The 27,089-nt window shown below is 42.9% G+C and overlaps 3 protein-coding genes across 23 annotated transcripts in view; 1 reads left to right on the top strand and 2 right to left on the bottom strand.

Annotated features, from left to right (window-relative positions):
• Positions 1-27,089, top strand: part of RECQL5 (RecQ like helicase 5) — a 60,842-nt gene that overhangs the window by 15,350 nt on the left and 18,403 nt on the right. The window contains exon 9 of one of the 12 annotated variants that reach the window (XR_006285874.1): positions 10,443-10,545. The exons of 10 other annotated variants lie outside the window; for them this stretch is intronic. Coding sequence is in view for 1 of the 2 variants with exons in the window: in XM_037914320.2 (XP_037770248.1) it covers positions 4,491-4,555 (65 nt within the window). In the remaining variant the exon portion in view is untranslated. Of the gene's footprint in view, positions 1-4,490; positions 4,556-10,442; positions 10,546-27,089 lie in introns of all 12 variants that reach the window. One more of the 12 variants, XM_037914320.2, reaches the window with a different exon arrangement.
• On the bottom strand, positions 6,542-21,155 carry SMIM5 (small integral membrane protein 5). Of its 6 annotated transcripts, XM_037914324.2 has the most exons (5): positions 20,663-21,155; positions 14,372-15,038; positions 13,346-13,898; positions 9,628-9,784; positions 6,542-7,865 (listed from the first exon to the last, which is right to left on the bottom strand). In XM_037914324.2, the coding sequence occupies exons 3-5, from the start codon at positions 13,379-13,381 to the stop codon at positions 7,747-7,749; spliced, it is 312 nt and encodes a 103-aa protein (XP_037770252.1). In that variant the 5' UTR covers positions 13,382-13,898; positions 14,372-15,038; positions 20,663-21,155; the 3' UTR covers positions 6,542-7,746. The 6 variants fall into 6 exon arrangements, with proteins under 6 accessions (XP_037770252.1, XP_037770254.1, XP_037770253.1 ...); XM_037914326.2 differs by lacking the exon at positions 13,346-13,898 and having other exon boundaries at positions 14,506-15,038; XM_037914325.2 differs by lacking the exon at positions 13,346-13,898 and having other exon boundaries at positions 20,663-21,154.
• Positions 23,088-27,089, bottom strand: part of MYO15B (myosin XVB) — a 137,958-nt gene continuing 133,956 nt past the window's right edge. For all 5 annotated transcript variants that reach the window (XR_006285871.1, XR_006285870.1, XR_006285869.1 and 2 more), the window contains one exon: positions 23,088-23,215. The gene's annotated coding sequence lies outside the window, so the exon portion shown is untranslated. The remainder of the gene's footprint in view (positions 23,216-27,089) is intronic.

Here is a 27,089-nt window from a genome sequence, read left to right as displayed (position 1 = left end):
CATTTACAAAGATTTAACCCAGTAATTTTCCTTGTCAGGGAAAAGTTCAGGCAAGCAAATATTTTGACTGTAAGGTTTGGCTGGTCATGTGGTCCTGAATTCAGATTGCATTGTGTGTCAAGATTTGTAATTGAGTACACAACAGCATGAAGGCCTCCCTTGCAGGCGCAGTCTTATGTACGGGCTGTCAGATTGTGAGTGCCTCAAGTCTGTGTGTGAAGAGTTAACCACACAAGAAGGATAAAAGATGAAGCTTCCCTTTGACCTGATGAAACAGTAGGTGGGTGGGACAACTCTTGCCTGGTTGTGGTATTCTTGAAATGCCCCACTCTTGTCCTTGCTGTTTATATGCAACTTGATTTACGCTTTGGAGCTGAGCAGCAGCCAAAGATGGCAGCAAACAAGAGGAGGGCAATGAAGACTGTGCAGAATGACCCAATCACCACTAGTCCGGCAAGAGCCCAATCATCTGTCAGAATGCAACTCTTCAAATTTTCCAGAACTGGGGAAGCTGCTTGTGTTGAGGGCGACATGCTGGCCCGCCCGTGCTGGAATTAGAGTGGGGAAACCAGATGAGTGTGTGATGCTTGTCTGCCTGCTCTACTTCCTCAACAGATATATGCATACACATACTCTTTAAACACTTACTAGCATTGTTCTTTCAAAAGGTGTAGTCACTTTTTAGAGAAACCAATCCCATGAACATAAACAGAATATAGAACACCAAAGAACTGTCTAGTAGTCTGTGCCAGAGAAGAGAGACGATTCTGCCCTTAAAATTCTGTTCAGGGATTAATTTTTCCAGTAGTGTTTTTATTTTACCAATATTTTAGCAGTGTCTGCTAGTGCAGCTACAATCATAGCTTTGTCAGAATCTTCAGTGTAAGGATTGTACAGTCTGGATGTAAAAGGAATAATATAATAAAAATCAATGACCACAGCAAGTCTATCAGAGCAGAAGACATTTTGAACCAGATCCTCAGCAGGGGTAATTCAGGATAGCGCCACTGAAGTCAGTTGAGATACTCAGGTTTACACCAGTTGAGAATGTGGCCCTTTTAAAATAAGAAGTTAGGCTCTTAAGTCATGGGAGTACACCAGACATGGAAGTATGCTCTTGTACCCCGATAGCAAAAGCAATCTGTTCTGCAGGCACATTATCAAATGGGGGATTAAACCCTCTTGTCGTTTAATACAAAAAGATAAGGAATTAGAACAGCCGAGCTACACCATGCAAACATTTCTCCTTCTGTAGGGGTAGTTATGCACAGTGTTAGTTTTAGCATTGAATCCCTTAGCTTTTTCCCCCTGTTTTCGACCCAAACCTTAACCTTTCTTTAAGAATAACACATGCATGTGCGCATGCACACACTTTCTCACTAATGATGTTAAACTGCAACTGAAAGAGGTTTTCTTTTTATTGACATAATTTAATCTGGAGTCTCGCTAGGCTCTACACACTTGCTCATTCAGTGCCATCTTGCCCATTGCTTTGGTCACAGCCATACTGTTACACCCTTTCAATAACATCTGACATCTCTTTGCAAGAAGCTTTTATGCTTTCCTGCTTTATACTCCTCAGTGAGAAATGAAAGGATGAATGGATTATTCCTCCTTCCGTCAGAGTGACTGCTATGCTGACCTAATACAAAGAGTGGAGGAGTGGGAGACTACATCTCACTAAATTATTTCAGTCTACTTATACCTGTATTAGCCCTCTCCCCTTGCATTTCTGCCCTTAATACTGCATGAAAGGAAAGGGATTAGACATTGTGAAGTTAATTTCACCCTCACAAAGCTGTGCCCGCTAGAATCTCAGAAACACACTCCAGTTGCTGTTTGTTACTTTGGCTGCTGGTGCAGAAGTATTTCCATAATGTTTTGGTTTTGGAATCACAGCAAATAATTTTAACAGGGCCCTTTATAACTCTGCAGTTAGATATGTAGTGACAAAGGGCCTGTCTGGATAGTTCACCCCTGAGAAGGCTGCATGCAGACCCTCTGGGACAGTCCCCTCTCCCTCTAAAATAGTGACAGCATTGATAACCTCAAAATAGGTCTCCTCTAAGCCCAAGGGAGGAAATACAGTCTGACTGGATACCCCAAACCAGCCATCTTTCCTCTGAAATGAAGTAGTTGTGGATGGTTCCACTATTACCTGAAGCTGCTATGGGTGTAGCGTATGTGCCTTCTGCTGTTGGTGCTTTCTCTGCACGTCCTGGAGAAGATCCTGGCCTGCTGAGAGGTCCCTCTTCAGTGTGCATGGGAACGGGGAGGCTCTGTGGGAATTGCCTGTTTGTACTTTAGTAAATTATTAACAGCAGTGGCAGTGTTTTGTGTGTCCCCTGCAGACTTTCTGGAAGGGTGGTGAGACTTATCTGTGGCTTGTTTGATTGTACTGTTCAGAGACTTGGTTTGCCCATGACTCAACCACTTCCTAGCCTTATTTGTGTGTGTGTGTGCATGTGCGTGTTTCAATTGGAGTAATCCTGCTGGAAAGGTAGTGGAGGGAAATGGTAGGTATCATATGTCCAGCCCTTGATAGCAGTGTGACTTGTGATTAAATAAAGGCTGTGGCCCCTGTTCACTGCTGTTACTCCTTGATCTATTTCATCAAGCACCAGCCAGCATGAGAGCCTGGGTGGGAGGGGTATGTTGGCAATATGAACCTGTTCCCCAAAGGAGTAAAACATTCATCACTTTGGTAGAGACCTAGAGTTGCTGCCTTTAAAAGTTTGTCTTGACCGTGGGCCAAATTGATTGGATCAGGTTCAGACCTGGTGTGAAGTTGAGTTACATACGCATGCACGAGGTCTGAATTTGGCCATGTATGTCATCCCACCATGATGCAATGTCCTGACTCGATGCTGTGCTGACTCCAAAGGATATTTTTGAACATTTCAATGTCCTTCAAGTCTGTCTTATATGATGTGGGACTGTCATAGGAAACAGTGCAACCCTTCCTGTCTGTTATTCATCCCACTGATCTTTTTGCATTATGGTCTCCACAGGACGCTGTGATTGAATCAAACATCTTTTCTTTCCTCCTTTCCATGCCTGCCTCTTGCTGCAGGCATCCATTCCAACAAAAAACCTTACTGATACTTGAGAGGACCTGCTAGTTCCTATAGCTGCTGGGCCAGGGGGTAGCTCACAACCTTACTCTTGGTGGAGGGAATTCAGCTCTAATCTCTGATTTGTGTACAGAAGTCCGTATCCCAAGCTCAGTTTAGAAACAAAGGGCGTGTCTACAATGCAGCCTCTACAGTGGCACAGCTCCAGCATGGCAGCTATGCCACTGTAGCGCCATAGCGTGGGGGTGCTTCCTACAACAACAGAATGTGTTTTTTGCCCCCTTCGCAACCCTAGTCAATCTAATTTTTAAGTGTACACCAGGCCGTACTCCCCTCTTTTTAGAAGCGTGTTAAACAAGGCCATGCTTCCATAACAGTATCTTCATCAATTTGTAACAGTACAGGCAGAGTAGTCCCTTACAGAGCAATTGCACTGTGGGGTAGCTATAATCAAATAGACTCTTTGAGGCGTTCTTAAAGTGGAGCGGGAAGATTACACAAGTAGAGGGCTCGAGGTATGTGTGTGGGGGGGGGGGGGGGGGGGGGGGGAAAGGTGAACTTGTTGCTCACCGTCAGATCCTACAGGCTGATCAAAAGTAGCATTAACTGAGGTCAGTTTAGCACTCGAAAGCGGGAGGGTTAATTCTGGTGAGTAGAAGCTTTTATGTAAGATATATGTGAGCACACCCCACTTTACCAAAATGAAAATTGCATAACCAGAAAACTGACAGCTGCATCGTAGAAGACTAAAGCAATTGTCGCTTGTATCTTGCACTTCTTGCTTCCATGCTAACTCCATCTGTTGCACTTTTACAAAAGCATCTGCATTTGAAGAGTGTTATTCTCTGCTTGTGCTTGCTGGACTTTAAAAAAAAAAATAAAAAATCCCCTCCTCGTATCTGAGCAAGGAGTTACCCCAGATCCAATACCGCGCCTGGTAAATCTGCCTGTGGCTCCCGTCCACTTTATGTTGATTATTTTAAGCCAAGAGACTAGAAATATGTATGTGTGGTGTGCAGGTGGAGTTGGTCCAGTGTTTATTAGCCAATCAAACTGTAGAAATTCAGTGAGTTGAACTAGGATTTGCGGCGTCACTTGAAATTCTTTGTGCCCTGGGACTTAGACCCCATCTAGCCATGTACTTAAGCAGCTGCTGAATTTCAAGCATGTGAGTAATCCCACTAACTTTGACAGGACTGCTCAGGTGCTTTAAAGAGCAACTAGCACACTCAGCACTTTGCAGAACTGAGCCTATAGTAGCTGTCTCCTCATGGGGGCGGGGTGTCCAGGCCACCTGCTGGTAGGACCCCATTCCCCTGCTCTGAAAGATGATCTCAGTTTTAGGCTGTCTTTAGCGAGTGTTTACATTCCCTGTTGCTCTCTTTCTGTCCCTTCCTTTTTTTTTTTTATTCCCAGTTGTTGCTAATTCGGGAACATGTGGTGATGGAGATAACGCGGGGGCCTTCCTCTTGCTGCTCTTGATCAGTATTTTAAGCCTATTGGCCATTACTCTTGTTGCTGTGCCCGTGTAGATAAGGGCTGGTAAATATGGGCTTGCTTGTAGCAGTCCCCCAGTACTCACTGTCACTCCAGGTGAGTTTCCTCACTGCAGTGTCCTCCTTGTGACAGCCACCATGACTGCATTAGCACAGGCAGCTCCATGATGGTGAAACGCTTCTCGCTAGGATCCTATTCATTTCCATAGCAGCCAGTGCCTGGCTGGTGGAGGGAAGAAATAGGTTCTGTTTCATTGGTCACATGTACCTAGGTCTAGGTTTCTAGCTAATGAGAAACAAAAAGATCCTCAAGCTTATCCTTATAAGTGAAGATGTATCAAGTTTCCCGTTGGGCAGTCAATTAACATCTCTGTGCCTCAGGGATAACCACACTGAGGTACCTAATGTGAGGGTTACTTCCCTAATGTCTGGAATGTTGTTGTAGCCATGTTGGTCCCAGGATATGAGACAGACAAGGTGGGTGAGGTAATATCTTCTATTGGATAAAAATACCCTATTATCTGTGGGCAAACTCTTTTCACAATGTTCACTCCATATCTGACGTATCAGCCCTGGTCCTCCAAGGAAACCTGTACAACACCTTCAGTAGATGACCTTGGGAACTTAAATTCATAACTCTGCTAGACACTAAAAACCATGATCTCATCAGAAACACTGGTAACCTTTCTTCGTCCCATGACTGTAAAGATTGCAATTGGTCACTTCATTTTAAGTGGTTTCTTGCAACTTGTGTTAATCCCTTATGCTTAACAACCTGTTCCACCTTGTATTTGGTTGTAACATTCTGGTTACCTTTTCCTAAGGAAGAGCTCTGTGAAGCTTGAAAGCTTGTCTCTTTCACCAACAAAATTTGGTCCAGTAAAAAATATTGCCTCACCCGCCTTGTCTCTCCAACGTCTGTAAAACACTTGGAGATCCTCTGTGGGAAGATGCACCAGATGTATGAAAGTTTATTATATTAAACTGATACTACACCAGGGCTTAGTTGTCCCAATTCCTTTGTTAGGAGATGCAAACTTTTGCTTCTACCATGTACATTGTGGCAGCCAAATGGAAAGGCTGGGCACTTCTTCAGTCTAAATGTAACTTTTATTCTTTGTGTGTGTGGCTAGCTTATAGCAGTGGAGCATTATTATTATTCTTTAACTTTTAATGCCCTCTGTCAAGTTAGGTCCCACATTTTTAATTCTCTTAAAAACCAAGCCATCCCCATTGTCTATTAATATGTGCACTTTATTTTTGCACAAGTGAAATGCTGTGGTGGTGTTTTTTCTTAATCTAAACATTCCTCTGCATGGTTGGCAGCTTCCAGAATTGTTCCAAAGTATGAGAATGAAGTCGGATGCAAAATGGACAAATCTAATTGAGTGAAGAACAACAAAAAGCTAAACAACACAAGCGATGAAAAGTAAACTAGTTGATTTTGTGTGTACATGTACACAAATATACACACAGAGGATGTTGTTAATAATCTAGGGCGATATTAGTAATTTAGCTAAGGGATTCTTTTAAATATTTTTTCCTCTTTTCATTGCCCCTTTCTGCAGAAGTGTCAGCAAGTGTTAAAAAAGCACCATATTCAAAGCTTTGTAACTGAGACCGCCTTAGCTGAACTCTGGCACTGTGGATGTGTAGTCCATTTGGCTGTTTCAATCATAGTAGTAAAAATGCAAAATGCGAGTAGAAGATGCTTTATTTACACTCTTAACTCCAAATGGGCTTGTTTTAATTTCTCTTAAAGGTGATTAGTTCATATTGTGGCATAATTGCTTTCAGTTTTAAAAATTAAACCCCTTTTAACTAACGGATTACTGAGAAAGGGGAGTAGTTTTTCTACTCCTTTCCTACCCTTAATTACAAATGTTAGGCTGCAGAATTGGGCCCTTCTACACGTGTAACTTCCATTTGAAGGTCACTGGACTATAAACCAAATGTACACAGTGGCTGCAGTGTTGAAAAGGTATTTATTTGCACTTGTTAACTTTAGCGGTACAGTTTGCTCGGCTCCAGTTTGCTCCACCACTTGTCATGATGCCATCTCTCAGCTGCTTCATGTATATCCTGAATTAACACTGCCCTCACTGTATATTCGCTCTCTGAAATTCATGTGTGTATAAATATACCTTAAACATTTGCTGCCATTAATATAAACTACACACAGGCCTTTTTTAGTGCGGGGAGCTAGGCATGCCACTCCCATGAATAATAATGGGGATTTATACATCTGCTTCAGTGCCCCATGCACTGTACTGAACACTCACCCTGCAATATGCAGAAAAAGCAACACTTTTTCACGGAAGAGAAGGATCTAAATAAAAAGAGGTGTTTTTTTTTTTTTTTTTTTTTAAATGATTACCGGCAGGGCAAGCAAACAAAACAATTTGTATTAGGGTTTTCTCCTCTTGCCTTCATTCTTTAGTATACAATGGATATTGCACATAGTCTAATTGTTTTCCTCTTTGGCAGTTTTCTTGTCTTTGTAACACTGAGAAAATAAAAGCAGGGAGCAGTTGATGCCAACTGTATTTCCAGTCTCTGAGCTCACGCACCAGCTGAAAGTCCATGTCATGCTGTGCTCTGAGTGGATGTCTGTTAAATTTCACGTACTCTACTACTCATGGTTTTAAAGACAGTAGGACAGGGAACGAAAAGCCATACTTACTTTGGGCTTGATCCTGAGGGGTGCTGGTAATGGACATCTCCAGTGATGACAGTAAGAGTTGCTGGTGCCCAGCACCACCTCTCTGGATTAGGTCAGTTATCAAGAGAGCAGGTAACTTCCTAACCCTGGGGCAGTCTGCATGTGGTCTTTGTCATGGTTTACTGCTCTTTGCTCGCAAAGAGGGAGCCTGTTGGAATTTGCTGCTTGCCCAGCTGCAATGTTCGCCTTGGGAAAAAGTCTGTGTTTGTGTCCGTCTATGGCAAGGAGACGAGGATGTCAGAATAGTGTTACCTATGTCGCCACATCACAGACCCAGGCAGCGATCATTGCAGAACCGCCTAATCCATCTTATGATCTACTTTCCTCCTCTGCAGCATATTCTCATTCACTCCCACCAGCCTGTTCAGAGAGTTAGTGTAGAGAGTGTCATTCCCAGGCGATTCAGCCACAGTGGCTGCCTGTGTCCTCTTTCACTTTCTTCTCCTGATGCATTTCACACATGAGCAGTTGGCTGGATCTGGATCTTCCTGCCTCTCTGATCAGGGCCTCCGTTGCAGCAGCAGCGATAACAGCAACAGCTGCAGGCTATGGTCGTCAGTGACAGCACAGTAACTGGAGAGAGAAATGGAGAGTATTGGCTTCTGAAAAGATCTTACAGGAATAAAAACACACTGACTTTGCGGTGCCTTGAAGAGGCAAAATTTCCTGGAAGCTCTGCTGTAAATGTTGGATTTATTTCTGGGCAGGTGGAGATAGTACTTTATGGCAAAAAACCCAACAACATTGGCTTATCAATACATGAGCGAATAACCTTAAAGCTATAGAATAACATTTATAATTACATTATACAGCACATTTAATTCCAAAGGATCTCAAAATAGACTGATGCAATAATTGCACATGAAAAATTCCCACTGCCATTACTGGAAGTTATATACTCATAAGGCCTGGAGTATCAGGCCAAATGGGAATCCCTCCACCCCTCTTAGTACAGCCTCCTCTGGAGTGAAATGCATCAGTTGTGTAGTGCTGTGTGGCTTTAAAGGGTGGAAAGTGAGGAACAGTATTTCTTTCAAATGAAATTACAGGGGGAATCTTAAGGTATGCAGGAAACAGTTACCAGAGCTGGGATTTGTCTGTGAAGTCAGTATTATCATTCCATCTCTTAAGAAAACTGACTTTAATGACAACAGGTATTCAGAACTTAGGGTTTTTTATTCCTTCCAAACTAGGCAAACTAAGGTAAACTAGTAGGCGCTTATATTTTTGCTAGTCATAGAATTTAAGGCTAGAAGGGACTCTCAGATCATCTCGTCTCACCCCCTGTATTTCACAGGCCACCAACACCACCCAGCAACTATCTGTCCAAACTATATATAGTGTCAAACATAGGGTTCCTTTAAAAACAAAGAACTGAACTGCCAAGATCCTGTTAGGAATGATGGTCAAGATGGTGATGGGATTATTACCTTTCTCTGGATAACATAACACCCATTGTGTTTGTTCCTTTAAGTGTAATCCATTGACAGGCTGCCAGGTAACCAGACCCAGTGGGGAAACCAGTTGTGTCTATGAGAAGTTGATATACCTGCTTCCAAATTCCAGCTGAGGGAGTGATCCCTTTGTGGTGGACACACGCCCTTCCCCCATGGCATTCAAACTGGGAGCAAACTCCCCCCTCTCCCTTTCACTCAAGGGTGCCTGCCTTTCTTCTTCCTACTTTTCCACTGTTTTTAAAAAAAAAACTCTCTCTATCTGACCAGACAGCTGTTTATTCCCCCTCCTCCAACACCAGTTACTCCATGACAGGTGACTCCATGAGCTAACCTCTTCCAGGGAGAGGCACTCTTTCTGTTCACACCAGGAAAAGAAATGTGTCCATACTACAGTGTGCCACTTTCTAGGAAGCAGCAGTAATGAGGGGCAATCCCAGAGTTGAGTGTCTTGTCTGGTGGCAAGATACACTAATACCATTCTTCACAACCGCTCTCTTTCTACTCCTCAAAACATTTACATATGATGTGACTCTGGGATTTACTCACAGTGATAGCAAGAGTACTTCCCTCCGGATCAATGTTCAGGGGCGTTGGTATGGGGAAAGCTTGCACTGCTGCTCCCCATGCTATATGTTCTGTACATAAACAGGAATGAATTCTTCAGGGCCATCAGTCTGGTCCTATCCTGACTGCTAAAATTCACTTCAATCAGAATGGATTTGTGGGAGAAAATAAGCTAGAGAATCACATTCTTTAGAACAGCGGCAGAACACACCTGCTTTCATCAAAATCATCAGCACAGCCTATCAGCCTACGAGATCTGAGAGGTTCACGCAACAACAAGCACATTGGATCCTAGCACTCTTCCATGTACTTACCGATAAAGAAGAGGATAATACAAAATGACACTATCTCCACAGGTTCAGCCTTGGGCAGCTTCTGGAGCTTAAGCAGGAACTTCTCACCAATGGTCTGTATTTCGTTCAGAAAGCCTTCAGAAGACATCCTGACCAGCACTGTCCAAGTTGTGTTACACTGGAGAAAAGCCAAAGAAAGAAAGAGAGAGTGCGCATGAAGTTCTTTACTGTCAATATTACTAATGCTAGGGAAACAAACAGCCTTCTTTAGGGAGCTAATTTAGGATCACAAGTAAAACACGTTTATCCGGTCTCAGCCCTTGCTCCCAATAGCTAAGGAGGAGGGATGTTAAGTATCTGCATATCCTGACACTGCTTTATTCAAATCCGGAGCTAGCTGACACTCTGGCTTTGTATCAGATCAGTTTGTGGGTGTACTCTCCACCTGGGCTCTGCTTCACCGCTTTTAAAAAGCCAAATGACTTTGCACAGTTGGCCAAGGACAAAAATACGGTGTTCCCTCTCATCCTGCTATATGTGGGATAACATTAAAGCTGGCTAATAACCCCCAAGTCCTTGGCCAGCCATCTTCCACAAAGGGGAAAATTAGTTGTTGCTTTTCTTCGTTTTTCATGTTCTCCCAGAAAGTAAGCTGAGAATGTGTGTCCCAAATCATGCACGTGATGCTGCATTCTGTATTCAAAATTGTCTTCCCCTGTGTAATGCAACATACGCTCCCTTTTAAGGTTTCTTGTAGCTCCAGCAAGCCACCTTGTGAGTGCTTCCATTATCATAGCACCCCTGTGTAATACTCATGTCATATTTCTGGTTTCCAGGGCTGGTGGTGTATGGTGATATTGTGAATTTTGATTGATCCATGTCTGTTTAGGAGACATGAATGCTTTAAGTTTATACAGCTGACTGTGACTTTTGTACCTGGTAAGATAAATATAGATCTGTTTGACCACACATTTGTTGTAATGTAGTGACATATAATCTGGCTAGGGGATTTAGACTCCCACCCATTGGGTATATGGGCGGGAGGGGAGGAAGGGAGAACAAATGCCGCGGAGATCTATTTGACTTTAGAGCCTAGTGTAGATGATCCTTACTCCCTTTCTACTGCATTCCTCTTGTAATTCCATCAACTATGAAAAGGCAGTTTATTGTCAGGAGCTGAAAATACTGTTGATAAAGTTATATTTATATAAGGCAACATTTTCAAAGCTACCACTCCAATTGTATCCATAATATTTGCAAGCCTGCTCTTTTGTGTGATCAAAAACTTCTTGTGTCTACAAATGGATGATCTTGCAGTGTTACTGGAGAGTGATGTAGGGTGCTGTTTTTAAGAGTTTGCCTACTCTGAGAATGTAATTTGGATTAAGGGAGGGTGTGAATTTAAAGCGGAATAACTATTCCTGATTAAGTGTCTGCATGGATGCTCCTTATTCCAGAATGAGAGTGCCTTATTCTGAATTAGGATAATCCACTTTTCAAAGCAGGTTGGCTTGTCTACATAAACATTTAGTTCACGGCAGGCTGGGGTGTAAACTACACTGCACTAGCTTGCTGTGCTATAGGAGTCTGTACAGCCTCTGCTGATGTGCACTAACCGTTCCTTAATGCGCTTTGATCTACTCCCATGTCAAAGCAGGGTATATCAAAGCACAGTAGGAAACAGTTAGTGTGCTTAGTAGGGTTCACACAGACACTTAGTGCACAACAGGTTAATGTGGGGTAGATTTACACCCTAGCATGCGGCAAGCCAAATGTTTGTGTCAGCAACCTTAAGCTAAACAGGAACAACTCACTTGAGTCTGGAATAAGAGCATCAGAGCATCCATTCAGGAAGCTAATTGGGAATAGTTATTCCAGAATAGTTTTTCTAGATTAACTCCCCATGTAGACAAACCCTGAAAGGTGTCCAACTGCGTTAATGTTGTAGCGTGTATAGTATGAACAAAACTGAGTTTAGGTTTTCCCATCATCAGTTATTTAACCCATTGTGCCTATTATTATCATAGGCTGCTTAGAAGCATGCAGCCTGTTAGACACATGCAGAACCTTGTGTTTGGTGTGTGTTTGGACCCCCGACTGAGTTAAGGTTCTTATGCCATCGTTCAACTGAAATTTCCTGGCTTGTTTAAATTCTATTAGTTGACACTATTTTATGGGAGTCCTTCATGTTGCAGTTAATTTCTGCCTTTAGTGGTGACATAAAGCAAACAGAGATACAGAAAATGCTTCATAAATAAGACAATCAATTCACTGCTGCACTTCCTGCTTTGGGTTGCACAGTGGATGCTCTGGGTTCAGCCTTCAGTACATTTAGAACAATTACTTGGGAGAGATCTTGGCTCTCTCTTTGCATGCTGGGTTTAAATACTATACTGCCAAGCAAAACAGTATATTTTGAATGTGGATGCAATCCACAGGTTTGTTCTTTTAAAAAACAAGGCTACAGAGTTTATGGGGAGGGAAGAGTCAGAATCAGATGGGTTCTTAGGGGCAGGGGGAAAAAGGCAAGGTGGCAAGAGAGGCCAGGTCCAGTAGGAAGAGTGCTGCCAGGTGCAGTGAAGCAGAGTTGTGGCCTTATGACCTGAAATGATGTAGCCTGATCAATGTAATTAATAAATCTATAGATTACTAAGAGTTCCCAGGTTTCAGAGTAGCAGCCTTGTTAGTCTGTATTCGCAAAAAGAAAAGGAGTACTTGTGGCACCTTAGAGACTAACAAATTTATTTGAGCATAAGCCTCTGTGAGCTACAGCTCACTTCATCAGATGCATTCAGTGAAGTGAGCTGTAGGTCACGAAAGCTTATGCTCAAATAAATTTGTTAGTCTCTAAGGTGCCACAGGTACTCCTTTTCTTTTTAAGAGTTCCCAGTTATCACTTGTCCCAAGATCAGGCCCAGTATTATTCAAATTATTATGTAGTTGGGAACCCTGATGTGCACAGTTGCAACACTCACACTATAGTGAACTCTTCTATATTTACCAATAATTTTATTAACATTTAGCACAGTCACAAACACTCCAGCCCAGTAAGGTAGATAGAGATACTACAGAATGTACCTCTGAACATCCATATACTTACACCATCCCTTGCAGACCAACCTGAAATGTTAGTCATCATCTTCCTCATTACCTTGCCCCACATCACCAGTGGCCATCATTCTGGCATCTCCCACGGGCTACATCTCTTTTGCCTACTGCTCATAGGCTGGGATGCAACTTTTTTAATATGTTACGCTGACACCACTATGTCTGATGCTTATTCAGTTGGGGTTTCTCCTCTCTTCCTTATTTGTATTTCCTTACCTTGCTAATGTTTGGTGTCCTTCTCCTATAGGTTAGTGTATCAGTGATCTCAATTTGTTATCATATACGTCAATTCGTTGCCATGGCACCCTTATGGTTCAGTATGCGCGGTAGCTTATGTACCAGTTATCATGTACATCAATTCATCGCTAATGACATTCTTGTGTGGGATTTCCCCTTAAACACTCTCTTTCAGCTTACCAGTCAATACTTGGGGTTTTCCATTGGGCCATTTACCTGTGCCAGAGTTCATAGGCCTCAAGCCTGATGATAACTGCGGAAGCTAATGCCTTATAGGATACAGGCCTGTAGGTTCCTTGCATTACTGCTGAATATAATAAAGGCAGAATGAAGGCAAAGTCGTGAATATAATAAAGGTAATATAATAAAGGTAATAAATGGCCATTGCACAAACCAGGGTTAAATATTTCTCTCCAGAATTGATCTCCATGCCTAAAGCGAACTGATCCACTAGTGGCTTTTCTTCCACCTCACGCACTGTTACAGGATTCTATGTCTGTATGTCTCAGTTTGATTTCCAGTCCAACAAATGGAAAGTGTGAGGAGAGGCAAAACAGTCTGTGCTCTCTGATCGTTGCTTTAGAGGTAAAACACTTCGTGTTGTCCCTCCGGATGGTGTCTTTCTGCCTGGAAGATCCCACAGCAAACAGTCTGTCAAAAATGTTTTTGTGCCCTGCTCTGGGCTGGGGAGTGAGTTGCTAGTATGATATGAGCTAGGCCTCCACAGTTTTGGTGTGAAGTGTAGAATTGCTGCTGTGGCATGGGTGTAACACTGTATGGCTTAATGTAGGGTTCAATCTATATAGTTTGACCAGGATCCTGGCTTGACTTTCTTTCCTCAGCAGTGGGTGTTCTGTTGGTCAGGCTATCTAACACCATTGTGGGTGAAGGAGCCTGATGTTTAAAAGTTGCAAGGAATGTTGCTTGTTTATCTTGGTTTGAACACTCTACAGGGAGAAAGTTTGAACGGCAGTCAGCGGTGCAGTATCTGGCTGCCAACAAGGGAGTAAATACCTTTCCACTCTACTAAGTGAGATGCCAAATCCTGAAACGCTGTGAGTTTCTGGAGCTATAATTGCGGAACCAAAAACTTTGCAGAATTCCCTCTTCCACTTATTCTCCTCCCTGCCTCCATCCCCCCCGCCCCCCCCAAAAAAACCGTCTGTCAGTCTTCAATTCCACCAATTATATAAATTGTTTGCTCAGAACTAACCTTGGACTTGATCTTACTCCCACCGAAACCAGTGGTAAATCTCCCATTGGCTTCAGTGGGGCCAGGATTTTTCCAGGATTAGCACATGGGAAGGACTGGATTCTATTCCTAGCTCTACCACTGATTCACTTTGTGACCTTGAACAAATCACCTAACTTCTCTGGGCCTCAACTTCCTTATCTATAAAGCAAGGGCGATGATACTTACTGACATCACAAAGGAGTTATAAAGATTAATTCATTTAGTAAGCTTGTTTTTCAAAGAAGCTGCAGAAGACCTACAGTAACAGATGAAAGGTGATACCGAGGATCAGGGCAAATGATAATTATTAAAACAGACACCTCTCTATGAAAGATACAGTTCCATTACTCTGTTCTTGTTTACAAAGGAAAGTAGCTGATGTTATTCTCACTCCGTTACTTTACAGCATTTCAGATGATAAGAAGAAACCAGTTTGGCTGCTGGTGATCTCTGTATGATACTGGAGATGCAGTCCCCATCTGGCTTGAAGTCCCCACTTTAACTGGCAGTTTACTTTCCAAGGATAGAATGTTGCTGGGGGTTAGAGAAGACAACTGGAAATTGGGTTCCTGGATTCTATAGCAAGCATAGCCACCAATGGACTGTTTAATCTTGGGCAAATCAACCTCTTCATGTCACAGTTTCTCCATCTCTGTGTATCTCTTTGCAGCTGACCTCCCTCAGTAGTACGTTCACTGGGAACAGGAACATGAGAGCAGGAGCCAGTGCTCTTCTGGCAACAGGGGCAAAACTTTGGAGCTCATTACAGGAGAAAATCAGAATGTCCACATTTCCTGCCTTTGCAATACGGAGTAAAACTTCTTATTATGACTTGGCATTCACACAGCTGTACCTAAACACAGTAAAGAAGAAATGAAAAAAGGTGGGGGATGAAAGGGGAGAGAAGAGGAAAAGAGAAACTTAAAAATCAAAGCAAACACCACCCTGAACTGCTTCATAGCAGGCAGCTTGGAGCATTCCCTCTAGCCTGCCATGGCAGTCGGAAAGTTATGGTTCCAACCATCTTCTATTCTGACTGTTCATTTCTGAGAAATTCCTCTTTAAAGCAACAAAACCCTACATTGTAGCCAATGGGATTAAATCTCCTATTCACACTGCAGGAAAGTGAACTGAGTAAATCAAATCTTTAGATCTCCATATTGTTTCAGAAGGGAGGCAGAACCTGCCATGAGCTCAAGGCATTAGTCTTGCTTGGAAAGAAAACAAGCACAGTAATAATGCAGAAAGACGTCCATTTGGTTTGCAGCAGGTGGCTCAGCTGTACGGGTTAGGTTATTTTAAACTAGCAAGGCACTGCCTGTGTTCAGGGCTCTCACAGGTTACTGATTAAGGTTAAGGTGATGCCTAGAAAGTAATACCTTATTTTTTTTTAATGCAGATTCATCCTACAGTGCCAGTTGGGTAAAGCTGTGCAAATTGCCATAAATGCCCTGGATGCCAAATCTTTCCAACTTGCTTTAATAGACTACAGCCATAGGGAACCTAAGTAACTGGCCTGACTTTCAGCTGATGAGAACCTGCAGCTCTTATTGATTTGATTGGTAATTCTGGCTACTCGGCATTTCTGAGAATAAGAACATTTATTTAGGTGCCTAACTTTAGGCACCTCAGGTTGAATGTTTTGGCTAGAGCCTTTTGGGACTGAGAACCAGCGGTCTGTGTCACATCTTTGATGTCCTTTGTAAGTTGGCTATGGCGCACTGCTGGACCTTGACCAAGCATGAAGGCTGCATAATGTGGTCGACTTTCCATAGGGCCCAGATTCTGGTATCTGGCTTAAACTGGTTCGGTCTCCATGAATGAATAATTTATTTGTGGAATGTATACAGTTTAAACACCCTTCCCTTTAACAAGATACACTCTTCTTCTGTGCTTTCATCCTCTGCATGGAGAAGTAGGTGTGTTGGAGGGTGGGAGGGCAGGTGAGGCTAAACTTATTGTTGAGGACTAAGCCATGGGTTAGTCATAATGCTGGTGCTATTTCAGTAATGTATGTTTGCATAGCGGGAAAGAGAGCAAGAGAGATGATGATCTTGTGGTTAGGGCACAGGACTAGAAGTCAGGAAACGTGGGTTCAGTGCTAGTTCTGCCACTGATTCACTACGTATTTTTGGGTAAGTCACGTAAGTACTATGTTCGTCAGTTTCCATATCTGTAAAATGGGACAGTGTTTAACACAAATGCTTCTAAAGGGCTTTGAGCTCTTGGGATGGAAAGTGCTGTGGAAGGCGTATCACTATTATTTTATTCCGCTGTTGTTGCAATAATGAAACAAAATGAAATAACCTTTGAACTAGATATACTTCATAAGTGTGCAGTCGCTGTACCACTGTTTAGGATGAAAGTAAGCTTAGTTACGCCCACTCCCTGGCATTGCCTAGCCACATGTTTACACAGCGCTAGCTGTTTTTATTTCTCTTGTCAAAATCCTTCTAACTAAATAGCTTCAGTGTCCTCTTGCAAGCAAACCTTTCTAGGCTTTTGCTGTTGCTGCTTTCTGAAGCCTGAGATGAAGTTTTGGGGAGTCTGTTGTTAGCACACGTAGTTCTAATGCAGCACTTCCTAGTCATGTTGATCTTTGATTCTGCCTGAAGACCGGCATCCTCTTCACCTCCGATCCCACAGTGGCAGCCATTTGAGACCTCACAACTCAACAAGAGGGGTCAGGGATGCAGCATGGCGGGCTCCGGGGGACTACCTGATTCTCCCAAGCAAGGAGTTGTCTGTTGTCACACACTTATCTCTGACTCCATTTTAATGTTTTCTTTAAGATGTTTTCTCAGACTTCTTGTCTGCAGCCATTAACGCAAACATTGTGTGCTATGATCTGTCCCCATCAAGTCACACAAGATAAGCAGGGTGAGTTTGGTCCAATACTGGAATGGTAAACGCCCCTGGAATGCGTAGGAGCTGTAGGAAGGTAGTGTTGGTTGCTTGGCAGGGAATCTGCCAAGTCCACCCCAGCATGGTGAAAAGAGGTGCTATACTCCTGAAGGGGCTGCCCTCCCAGTGAGGCTTAAAACGAAGGTTCTGACTAGTGATCACTTTCTCAAGAGTAGGTGTTCAGCTGTGGTGTCGTGGATTAATTCTAAGTGTGGTAGCTCCTTTGTACTCTACTGAATTACTGTTCTGGCTTCAAATGGATAAGATCTTCTCCACTTCCGTTCCTAAACTATTGTCATGTTGCCGTGCATTGTTAAATAGTAGCTGCATTTTGGCAGGAGATGAAATAATCCCTGTATATGATTTATATATTAGTTTAAATCTGCAACATGCTTTAAGATTAAAGGGATTATAGAAATAGGGGAAATCCACCCGCGATATTGCATTGTTACTGCAGCTTTTGCTGGCATGGATGTAGTTGACCAACCGCATGATCTTCACAACAGCCCACAAGCAAGTCTTGTGTCCATAACAGGAGAGGTCAGAACCAGTGAGGCCAATAGTTCATTCACTGGCAGGAGAAAATAGTTCCCAGCTCTAGAGAATTCAGACTTTGCCCACATGTGCACAAGCTGGTAAACTGTGCTTCAATTTCATGGGAGAAGAGCTTTGCCTTGTCAGCCAAGGTTGAAAAATCTGAAGCCCTCCCCTCCAGATTATAAAACAGAATTGATTGGGTACCCAAATAGTCAAGATAGCCTGCAGTCTAGTTTGTCCACTTAGTGGAGCCAGGTTTCCCAGCAGCAGTAAAGATGCCCCAGTCCTGCCCAAACCACCTCATATTTAACTAATGTGAGACAGGATTGTGGGAAGGCATTGAACTCCCTGAAATATCAAGAGTCTGAAATTGATATTGAGACCGCTGAGTCGGGAACTTCTATAAAGCTCTTAAGAATCCTCTACCCTTCTCTAGCACATCCCATCTGAGAATCGTAAATGAATGAAGCGCCTTGAGAGAGGTCATTATTATTACTCCTGTCTTGCAGATGGGAGAAACTGAGGCACAGGGATTGTGACTTGCCTGCTGAAAGGACAAGCTGTATTAAAAATAAATCTGCGAATAACAAGTGGGGTCTCTGATGTTCTGTAGTTACTGCTGCTTGGGTCTCGGCTCTGTAGTAGACTGAGGAGTAATTAGAACAGCTGTTTTCAAGGACAGCTGACAGAATGAGATGTACCATGTTTGAGTGTGTGTCCAGGTCTATGAAAGCCCAATAAATAGCCACTTCAGGAAACACAGGTTTTCTGCCAATCTCAGTGCCAGATGCCTCATCACAATATTGGGAACACATTCTCTAGCTGCTTTCCATTACACCTGGGTCCTTATTTGCACAGCGCTGTCCAGAACTCAGAAATTGAATGAATCCAGCTTGGGTTTTGAAATGTGCCATTTACTCCTAATCAGAATGCCAGGCTGGCTGTAGGGACCTGGAAAATCCAGGAAGTTGAAGCACCTACATCTGATCTCTTGAAAGAAGCAATTTAAATGATGGGTGAAGTGTGAAGCTTATGAAATTGATGGTGTGGGAGGAACGATTGTACTAGTTTGTGTCAAGTAAGGGCATGGGCAGGCGCTGCCCTTCCTTGGCACTCTTAGCACACCTCAGTTTTGACTAGCAGCTCCCCTGGCTATTCCAGTTCTGCGACTGTCCTGAGCAGACTCTCAGTTGTGGTGGGTTTGTGTTGCAGACTAAAATCAATTGTTTTATCATTTTTTCCCCCCCGTCCCACTTGCTTAGATTTAAGCCTCTGCTTTCTAAGGTGAATGGCTAGTGTACTAACCCATTGTACACTTGGCCTCCAGCAAAGGCCTTTCTATAGATCTGTCATGTTTGATACAGGCTAAGAGCCCTCTGTGCTACGTGACAGCAGTAACGTAAACCATGCCTCTGCCTTCCTACTTCCAGACACACGTTTCATATTGCTTATTTTTCCTCCTCTGCTGCTGGATAAGCCCCCAGTCATAACCCTTTAGGATTTTCCCTGCAAGGAAAATTTGGCCTGTTTCTCTCTCTCTCTCTGCCACTTTTGTCCTTGTTTTTCTTTTCCTTTTTTTCTTCTTCTTTCTGTTTGGAAGCCATCTGAACTGTAATGTTTAAAAACAAATGTAAACCACAGACCCTTCAAGGAACCGCTAATGAGTCTCTGGAATTCAGACTAGTTGGGAGAGGAGGAGGGCCCAGTAATTACTGTACTATTACCCAAGTGGTTCTGCTGTTTTCTTTGTGTGACAGGCGAGTGGTAAGATGCACCACCCTTTCCAAATAAGCAGGATCCAAAGGGAAATAGAAGGAGAGGCTGAAAGTACTTGATCCTTCACATTCCTATATCTGTGCAACATGTGGGGAGAACTGGCTTTCTGGCTCTCTTGCTGCCTGTTTGTAAACAGCTGAACTTTGAGCTCTCTCTGGAGAACGCACCAGTTGTTAGCTCAATGCAAAAGGTTACAAAATCTTCCAAACAGCATTGAGAAATAATTGGCTTCAGATGGGGAAAACAGAGGGGTTCATGGGGTTACATCTTTGGCAGTGACAAATGGTGAGTGAAGGAAAGGGGTGGGAGGGCACTTTGGTAGCTAGAAGTAAGGCTGGCTCGAGGTTCCTCTTGTGCGTTTGGGACTCTTTCTCCTCTGTTTCATTTCCGTCGTTGATCAAAATGTGCTCAGACCCCACAGTCTCATGTTAAGTAAGACATGGGCTGAGAGACCTGGTGTTCTCTGCCAGAGCTGTGGGTTTCTGGTGCTGTTTTGGACAGCAGACCAGAATCTGCTCCTGCTACCACTGCAGATCTCCATTTGGAAGCTGTGTAAAAGCGTCCCCTTTATTTCCACTGCGCCCAGACGTTTATATTAATTTGCACAGTAAGCTGGTTTCTCTGAATGGGATTTGTTTTCTGAGCATTCTGCTTGCTTCAGGGTTCAGGGGATAAAACTCAGCACCAGCTGAGAGCTCTTCTAGGTAAAATTCTCTGGCTGGAGCTTGCTGTCGTTTGACATACACTTGCCAAAGTTGGTAGCTCCCACTGAGCAGGGAGTCACCAAAGCTGCTGGCCAAACTAAGTACTCACACATGAAAACACATGTGTGAAGAATGCCCTGTGGCAGATCCTGCTCATAGGTAGGGCCAAGTTCTGCACTGACGTGCACTCCCTGTAACTCCACTGAAGAAGTGAACACAGGATACAGCCCTTTAAATGCTCGCTAATCAGCTAAAAGTTACTCCCTTCTGCTTCAAACTGTTATTGACAACGTATGTGATAAGAGTGAGCAGTAGCTGCTTTCGTTAAACTCTGTTGTTGTAGCACAGCTTTCCTGACTCCTCAAAGCTTTTGGTTCTCACCATCCTCCCCCCAGTGTCCTCTGCAGCAAAATTCAGGCTAGCAAACCCTGTTCAATGGCTGAGCACAATTTGCCATGCAAACAGCTACAAAAGCTTGAGCTACTGCTGACTAGCTGAACCCTCCTGCTATTGAGATGCTACTGTGGAATGAACCCAGGCAACAACCCAGCCTTACCCCAACAGTGCCGCAGGACTGTCCTCCTCCGCCTGTTGTTGTTTTTCTGTCTTCTTAAACTTCACGTCTCTCTCCCCCCATCCTGCCCCTCTCTGGCTTGGGGTTCTTTCCTCGCTTGGCCCCTCTCCACTCTGCTGCTGACAGCCAGCTGCTGTCTCTGCCTGAGCTCTTTTTTTTGTTGTTGGTCGTTCTGGAGATGTGAGGTTTCGTATTACATGTGTGCTGGGGAGGGAGGCGAGAAGTGAGCACAAGCAGAGCCTGGCAACTGGTACTAACTGTCTAGAGCGGAGCCCACGGTGCCAACACTTGTTGGAAACTTCCTGTGTATCTTTCTGCCAGCGAGGTCTCTTCTTTGTTCCGATTAATGACGGCTTTTGCTGGAGTAGTCTGGGTTGGGGTTATATTGATTTCCTTTCAATAGTTCGGTTGCATGTTAAAGCAATTAACTTTCTTTATGCTGTCCAGTTTCCTGCTGGCTCCCAATGGGGAATGGACTGTTCTCTTGTGTTCTTTGAAGAAGCTGGGAATAAAGGGGATGAAATGACAACGCCATTTCCTTTAGGAAAGAAGGATGATCTTGTGGTTAGGATGTGGTGCTCGGGGGCAAGAGTCTTGTGTTATTTTCTTGGCTCTGCTGTGTATCTGCTGTGTGACCTTGGCCAAGTCATTTAACTTCTTGATGCCTCAATTTACCCTTCTGTATACTGGGGGCAATAATACCTACCGGCCTCAAAGGAGTGTTGACGCTTATTTGCTACCAATACATTGTTCACTCTGCTTGTGTGTGGTACCCATAAGATCTCCCCTCCCCCATTTTTTTTCCCAGCAATTGGCAACTAGCTGAACAATTTGTCTTACTGGTTTTTATTAATTAATTCCTGAGTTGTCGTGATGGTTTGCTCCATTCAAGAGGACCTCGCCTCCCAAATGGTTGGGATCCCTAGTTCAGCAGACCTGGCATCCCTCCCTAGTGTATCTCACTGGAGATGCATTATCTTTTCAAAGGCAGGTAGTAGCTCTGCTAAGATAAATGCACCTTTCCCTGGTATTTTATCTTCCCTCTCTACTTTGAGATAAGGGGCTGAAACATTCTTCACTGGACAAGAGCAGTGGCATAAAGAAAAGAGAGGCAAGGCACTGAACTCTGATGAATATCCTCGTTATCATCATGTTTGCAGTGATCGGGTTTCACTAACATTTCGCATCATGTTACTGAAATTTCAGTGTTAGCTTTTCTTTCTGTCCCTTAACACAAAATCGGGGTTTCTCAGTGAAATGAAAGGTGACTACATTTAGAAAAAATTGTCATAGAGTCAACCTATGGAACTCTCTGCTGCAGGGAGAGAGAGAAATACTGTGGCTGGATTTTTAAAGGGCTGGATAATTTCAGAACACTTGTGACAGTGCAATCTGAGACAATGGGTATAACCAAGTCTCCTGCTTCAAGGCAAAAATGAACTGCTTGTGGGGCCAAGGAAGGCTATTCCACCATGTAGATCGTTGCACAACTAGCTATGTACTGCAGAACCTCGATTTTTTACAAACACCAATCTCATGAACACTAGTTATACAAACCCTGCTTTGCAGCTGGGGGAACAAATCACATAACACAAGTGATGTCTCTGAGGAACAAGTCCTCATTCCTTCACACTCTGATTCCTTCAGTGCACTGGAAATTTTTGACGTGGCTTGAAGAAGAAGAAAGTGGTACAGTGCATCATACTGCAACTTATGCACTGTACCTGCTGCAATTGAGATGTTTGGTTTAATGAACTCTTCAATTTTGTGAACCACTCAATTACCAGTTTGTTTGTAAAGTAGGGGTGTTATTGTATTTTATTTGTTTTGCCTTCATCTGAAGCATTAAGGTTTTGGCTGTTAACAGGACACCAATGGCTTCAGAGCTCCTCCGTTCTTTGCCACAGCATTCCAGGGCAAAATCTTGTTTGTTGGTATTAGGGGGTTAAATGTACATGCAAACATCTTCCCCTCCCTCCTAACCCTGTCATTAAAGCTCTGTGAGGAGAGGGAGGGAGGGAGGCATGACCAGCCACTATTATATGCTTCACTCTTAACACCAAGACGAGTGGTGTGTGTTTGACTAATAAGAGAATAATGCCTTCGCTTCTTTCTCTCTTTGAGAAACAAAGAACTGACTCACAGAAGGCCTTTGACATTTCTGTAATGGTGCTGCAGTGGCAGGACCCGCAGCACCCTGCCGTTCTTTTGGAAGGGTAGGGGGAGAGACTCAAATGTGTCTCCCTTTTTTCCCTGGTTGTGAAAGAACTCTTTCTCTGAATTCAGGACCAGAATGAGTCAGTGCTGCTTTGCAGGGGGATAGAAAGCCATCTTTGTAGTAGCCCCTATTCAGCTTTCAGTGACCTGGGCTCATAGTACAATTAATTCACTGTCCCAATCCCCTTACCTGGGTAGTACTGTGTTCCTCCTGACTTCAGCACGCACGCTCGCACTGAGCTTGTTTGGAGCCTGCTGCTTTAGTTTCTTCACCAGCTCTTGGCTGTGTTTTCTGCTTGGTAAATCAAAACCCCTAGGCTGCAAGGGAGTTAATGAATAGGCAGTCATTATGGACTCTTAACAGAGTCTGTTTGAAATGCCTGGAGCCAACAGATGCTCTGCTGGATTCCTTGCCATCTTCTGGCCAGGAATCCAGACTTAACCCCCGGCCCCTGTGCCCTTTCCATGCACCTGTTTGTAGATGTCACCATTCAGACCTGCCTTAAAAAGGTAGTTTCTAATGGAGGAAATACTACTTTTCCCTCTATGACCATTTTGCTGCTGAAGCTGCCAAGCCAGCTGGAGTGCTTTTGGTAGAGAAGACAAAATGGCCCCGCCCAACCCTCTAATAATAGAATAGTTGTCTTTTAAATTTGTGTTTTAGTTGCAGAGCCTGTTAGAGGCCAAGCTCAAGTCTGCTGTGCAACGCAGATGCCCTGTGAAGTAAGTTCACTGGAGTTGCATCTTTGTAACTGACAGAAGAACTTGGCCCAGTGTTGTCAACTGTTTGAGGGGGTTATAACTTTAAGATGAGACTTGGCATCATGGGCTAGATATTCAAAAGCAAGCCATACATCTGAAATATATATATATGAAATATGTGCTGTGTAAATACATTCATAGTAATTATATGTGTCCAAAATGTGCTAGACACAATAAATCAGATGCTATATACAAATTAATAATAAGCAGTTAGCCATTAATCCATTTCCATGGTCCGGCTCGAGTAGAGAGAAGTGGTGCATGTGTGAGAAGGGAGAAAAGAACTAAAGTACTTCAATTGTATGCTCACTGGGGCAGGGAGCGTCCTTTTTGTTTTGTGTTTATACAGCACCTAGCACAGGGGGGTCCTGGTCTGTGACTCAAGCTCATAAGCAGGATGGTAATACAAAAAACACACAAGAATAGTACAGGGGATTTTGAGTAAAATCCCTGCAGCTGTTGTTGATGTATGGGAAAGTGAGGCACTTGAGAAAATGTTCCCTGTTCTAATAAAATCCCAATCACACCTTTTTAGACTTGGCAAAAGCAGGTCTATGAGAAAAGTAGCAAAAATGTAGTCCTCACTGAGGGCTGGTGTCTGCTTGATTTAACAAAATTATGGCTATTTGAAAATTGTGTCTGTACTTCACTGCTGCCCGTGTGTGCCCAGCTAGCTAAGGGCAGGTCTGCACTGCAGCTGGGAGCAAGCTTTCTAGCGCAACAGACAGACACGCGCTAGCTCTTCTCAAGCTACTGCACTAAAGATAGCCGTGTAGCCAGGGGCAGCATGGTCAGCGACATAGGCTAGTTACTTGAGTACGTACCTAGGGGATCCAGGTGGGTTTGTACTTGGGTGTCTAGCCTGAGTCACTGCCCATGGTACCCCCAGCTACCCTACTAATTTTAGTATGCTAGCTCAAGTAGAGCTAGCGTGTGTCTGTGCTCGGGCTGGGAAGCAGCCTCTCAGCTGTAGTGAAGATGTTTCCTAAGTGAGCACTGTTTGCTTTTAAGGAACTTCAAACCCTGTTGTTGACACCTGAAAGCCCTGCAAATAGATCTTGAATAGGTTTGGAGTAAAGAGCTTGTGGTGGAGGGCATGAGAGCTCTGGAAGTCAGATTTCCTCCAGCCCCCTATGACCAACAAATAAATTAAATGCAGGATCACAAAAATTAAGGTTCCAACATCTATGTTGTGCCCATGTTCTCATGTTCCATTCCTGTTTTTCTTATTAAAAATGTGTAGCTTAATATGTTACTCCTTTGTGATAAAATCAGGGCTGTCCAACAATTAAATAAATTGCGCGATTAATCACACTGTTAAACAATAGTAGAATATCATTTATTTAAATATTTTTGGATGTTTTCTACATTTTCAAATATATTGATTTCAGTTATAACACAGAATACAAAGTGTACAGTGCTCACTATATATTTATTTTTTATTACAAATACTTGCACTGTAAAAACAAAAGAAATCGTATTTTTCAATTAACAAGTACTGTAATGCAGTCTCTTTATCATGAAAGTTGAACTTACAAATGTAGAATTATGTATACAAAAAAACTGCATTCAAAAATAAAACAATGTAAAACTTTAGAGCCTACAAGTCCACTCAGTCTTATTTCTTGTTCAGCCAATCACTCAAACAAGTTTGTTTACGTTTGCAGGAGATAATGCTGCCTGCTTCTTGTTCACAATGTCACCTGAAAGCGAGAACAGGTGTTCTCATGGCACTGTTGTAGCTGGTGTTGCAAGATATTTACATGCCAGATGCACTAAAGATTCATATCTCCCTTCATGCTTCAACCACCATTCCAGAGGACGTGCGTCCATGCTGATGACGGGTTTGCCTGATAACAATCCAAAGCAGTGCAGACTGACGCATGTTCATTTTCATCATCTGAGTCAGATGTTACCAACAGAAGGTTGATTTTCTTTTTTGGTGGTTCGGATTCTGTAGTTTCCGCATCAGAGTGTTGCTCTTTTAAGACTTCTGAAAGCATGCTCCACACCCTTCCCTTTCAGATTTTGGAAGACACTTCAGATTCTTAAACCTTGGGTCAAATGCTGTAGCTATCTTTAGAAATCTCCCATTGATACCTTCTTTGTGTTTTGTCAAATCTGCAGCGAAAGTGTTCTTAATATGAACAACATGTGCTGCGTCATCATCTAAGACTACTATAACATGAAATATATGGCAGAATGCGGGTAAAATAGAGCCGGAGACATACAATTCTCCCCCAAGGAGTTCAGTCACAAATTTAATTTAACGCATTTTTTTTTTAATGAGTGTCATCAGCATGGAAGCATGTCCTCTGGAATGGTGGCCGAAGCAAGAAGGGGCCTACGAATGTTTAGCATATGTGGCACGTAAATGCCTTGCAATGCCAGCTACAAAAGTCCCATGCGAACACCTGCTCTCACTTTCTGGTGACATTGTAAATATGAAGTGGGCAGCATTATTTCCCGTAAATGTAAACAAACTTGTTTGTCTTAGCGATCGGACTGAGTTGACTTGTAGGCTCTAAAGTTTTGATTGTTTTGTTTTTGAGTGCAGATATGTAACAAAAATAATATACATTTGTAAGTTTCACTTTCACGGTAAAGAGATTACTCTACAGTACTTGTATGCGGTGAATTGAAAAATACTGTTTCTTTTGTTTATCATTTTTACAGTGCAAATATTTATAATAAAAATAATCATAAAGGGGGCAGTGTACACTTTGTATTCTGTGTTGTAATTGAAATCAATATATTTGAAAATGTAGAAAAACATCCAAAAATATTTAATAATTTCAATTGGTATTCTATTGTTTAACAATGCAATTGTTGTTGTAATCGCAAACTGCGATTAATCATGATTCATTTTTTTTAATCATGATTCATTTTTTTGAGTTAATCGCGTGAGTTAACTGCGATTAATCTACAGCCCTAATTTCAAATACTGTGGGTGTATATTCATCACTCCTACTATGGTTTGTCTACTCTAAACTGTATCATGATATATATTTAATGTGATCCTATGTACTATCTGGGAGCAATTTGAGGGCAAACTCAAAGCATGGGCTTACAAGGGATATAGAGTTCCCCTTAAGAACATATGTTGCATTCTAATACACACGTGTAGAGCTTGCTTGCTTTGTAGTAGGTGATTTTTTTTAAGTGGGTATTTTTAAATCAAGTCTGTTCTATGTAAGAGTTACATCACTATTTATTCAGGGCTCCAAGTAGTAGACACTACAGATACGTTGAAGACAAGACACTTGCTAAGAGCTTACAGTCTAAAAGACAAGGGGATACAATATGCTTGGAAAATGGAACTAGTTGATATTGGATATAGATCTTGTTTCACTTGTTAATTTTTTCTTTAAATAATCCCCTTTTCCCCACCTTTCCCATCAGTCCTAGCACTCTTGTTCAGTTATTGCAA

The sequence above is a fragment of the Chelonia mydas genome, chromosome 14 (assembly GCF_015237465.2).
Source record: "Chelonia mydas isolate rCheMyd1 chromosome 14, rCheMyd1.pri.v2, whole genome shotgun sequence".
NCBI classification, from domain to species: domain Eukaryota; kingdom Metazoa; phylum Chordata; order Testudines; family Cheloniidae; genus Chelonia; species Chelonia mydas.
This window is presented reverse-complemented; position numbering and strand designations above follow the sequence as displayed.

Coding starts and splice junctions, on each gene's coding strand:
- SMIM5 (XM_037914324.2), bottom strand. CDS start 13,381: ATGGAGATCAATTCTGGAGAGAAATATTTAACCCTG. Junction 9,785..13,345: donor GAGAGAAATATTTAACCCTG/GTTTGTGCAATG, acceptor GCTTTTCTCCAG/TGTAACACAACTTGGACAGT. Junction 7,866..9,627: donor TATTATCCTCTTCTTTATCG/GTAAGTACATGG, acceptor TTCTCTCTCCAG/TTACTGTGCTGTCACTGACG.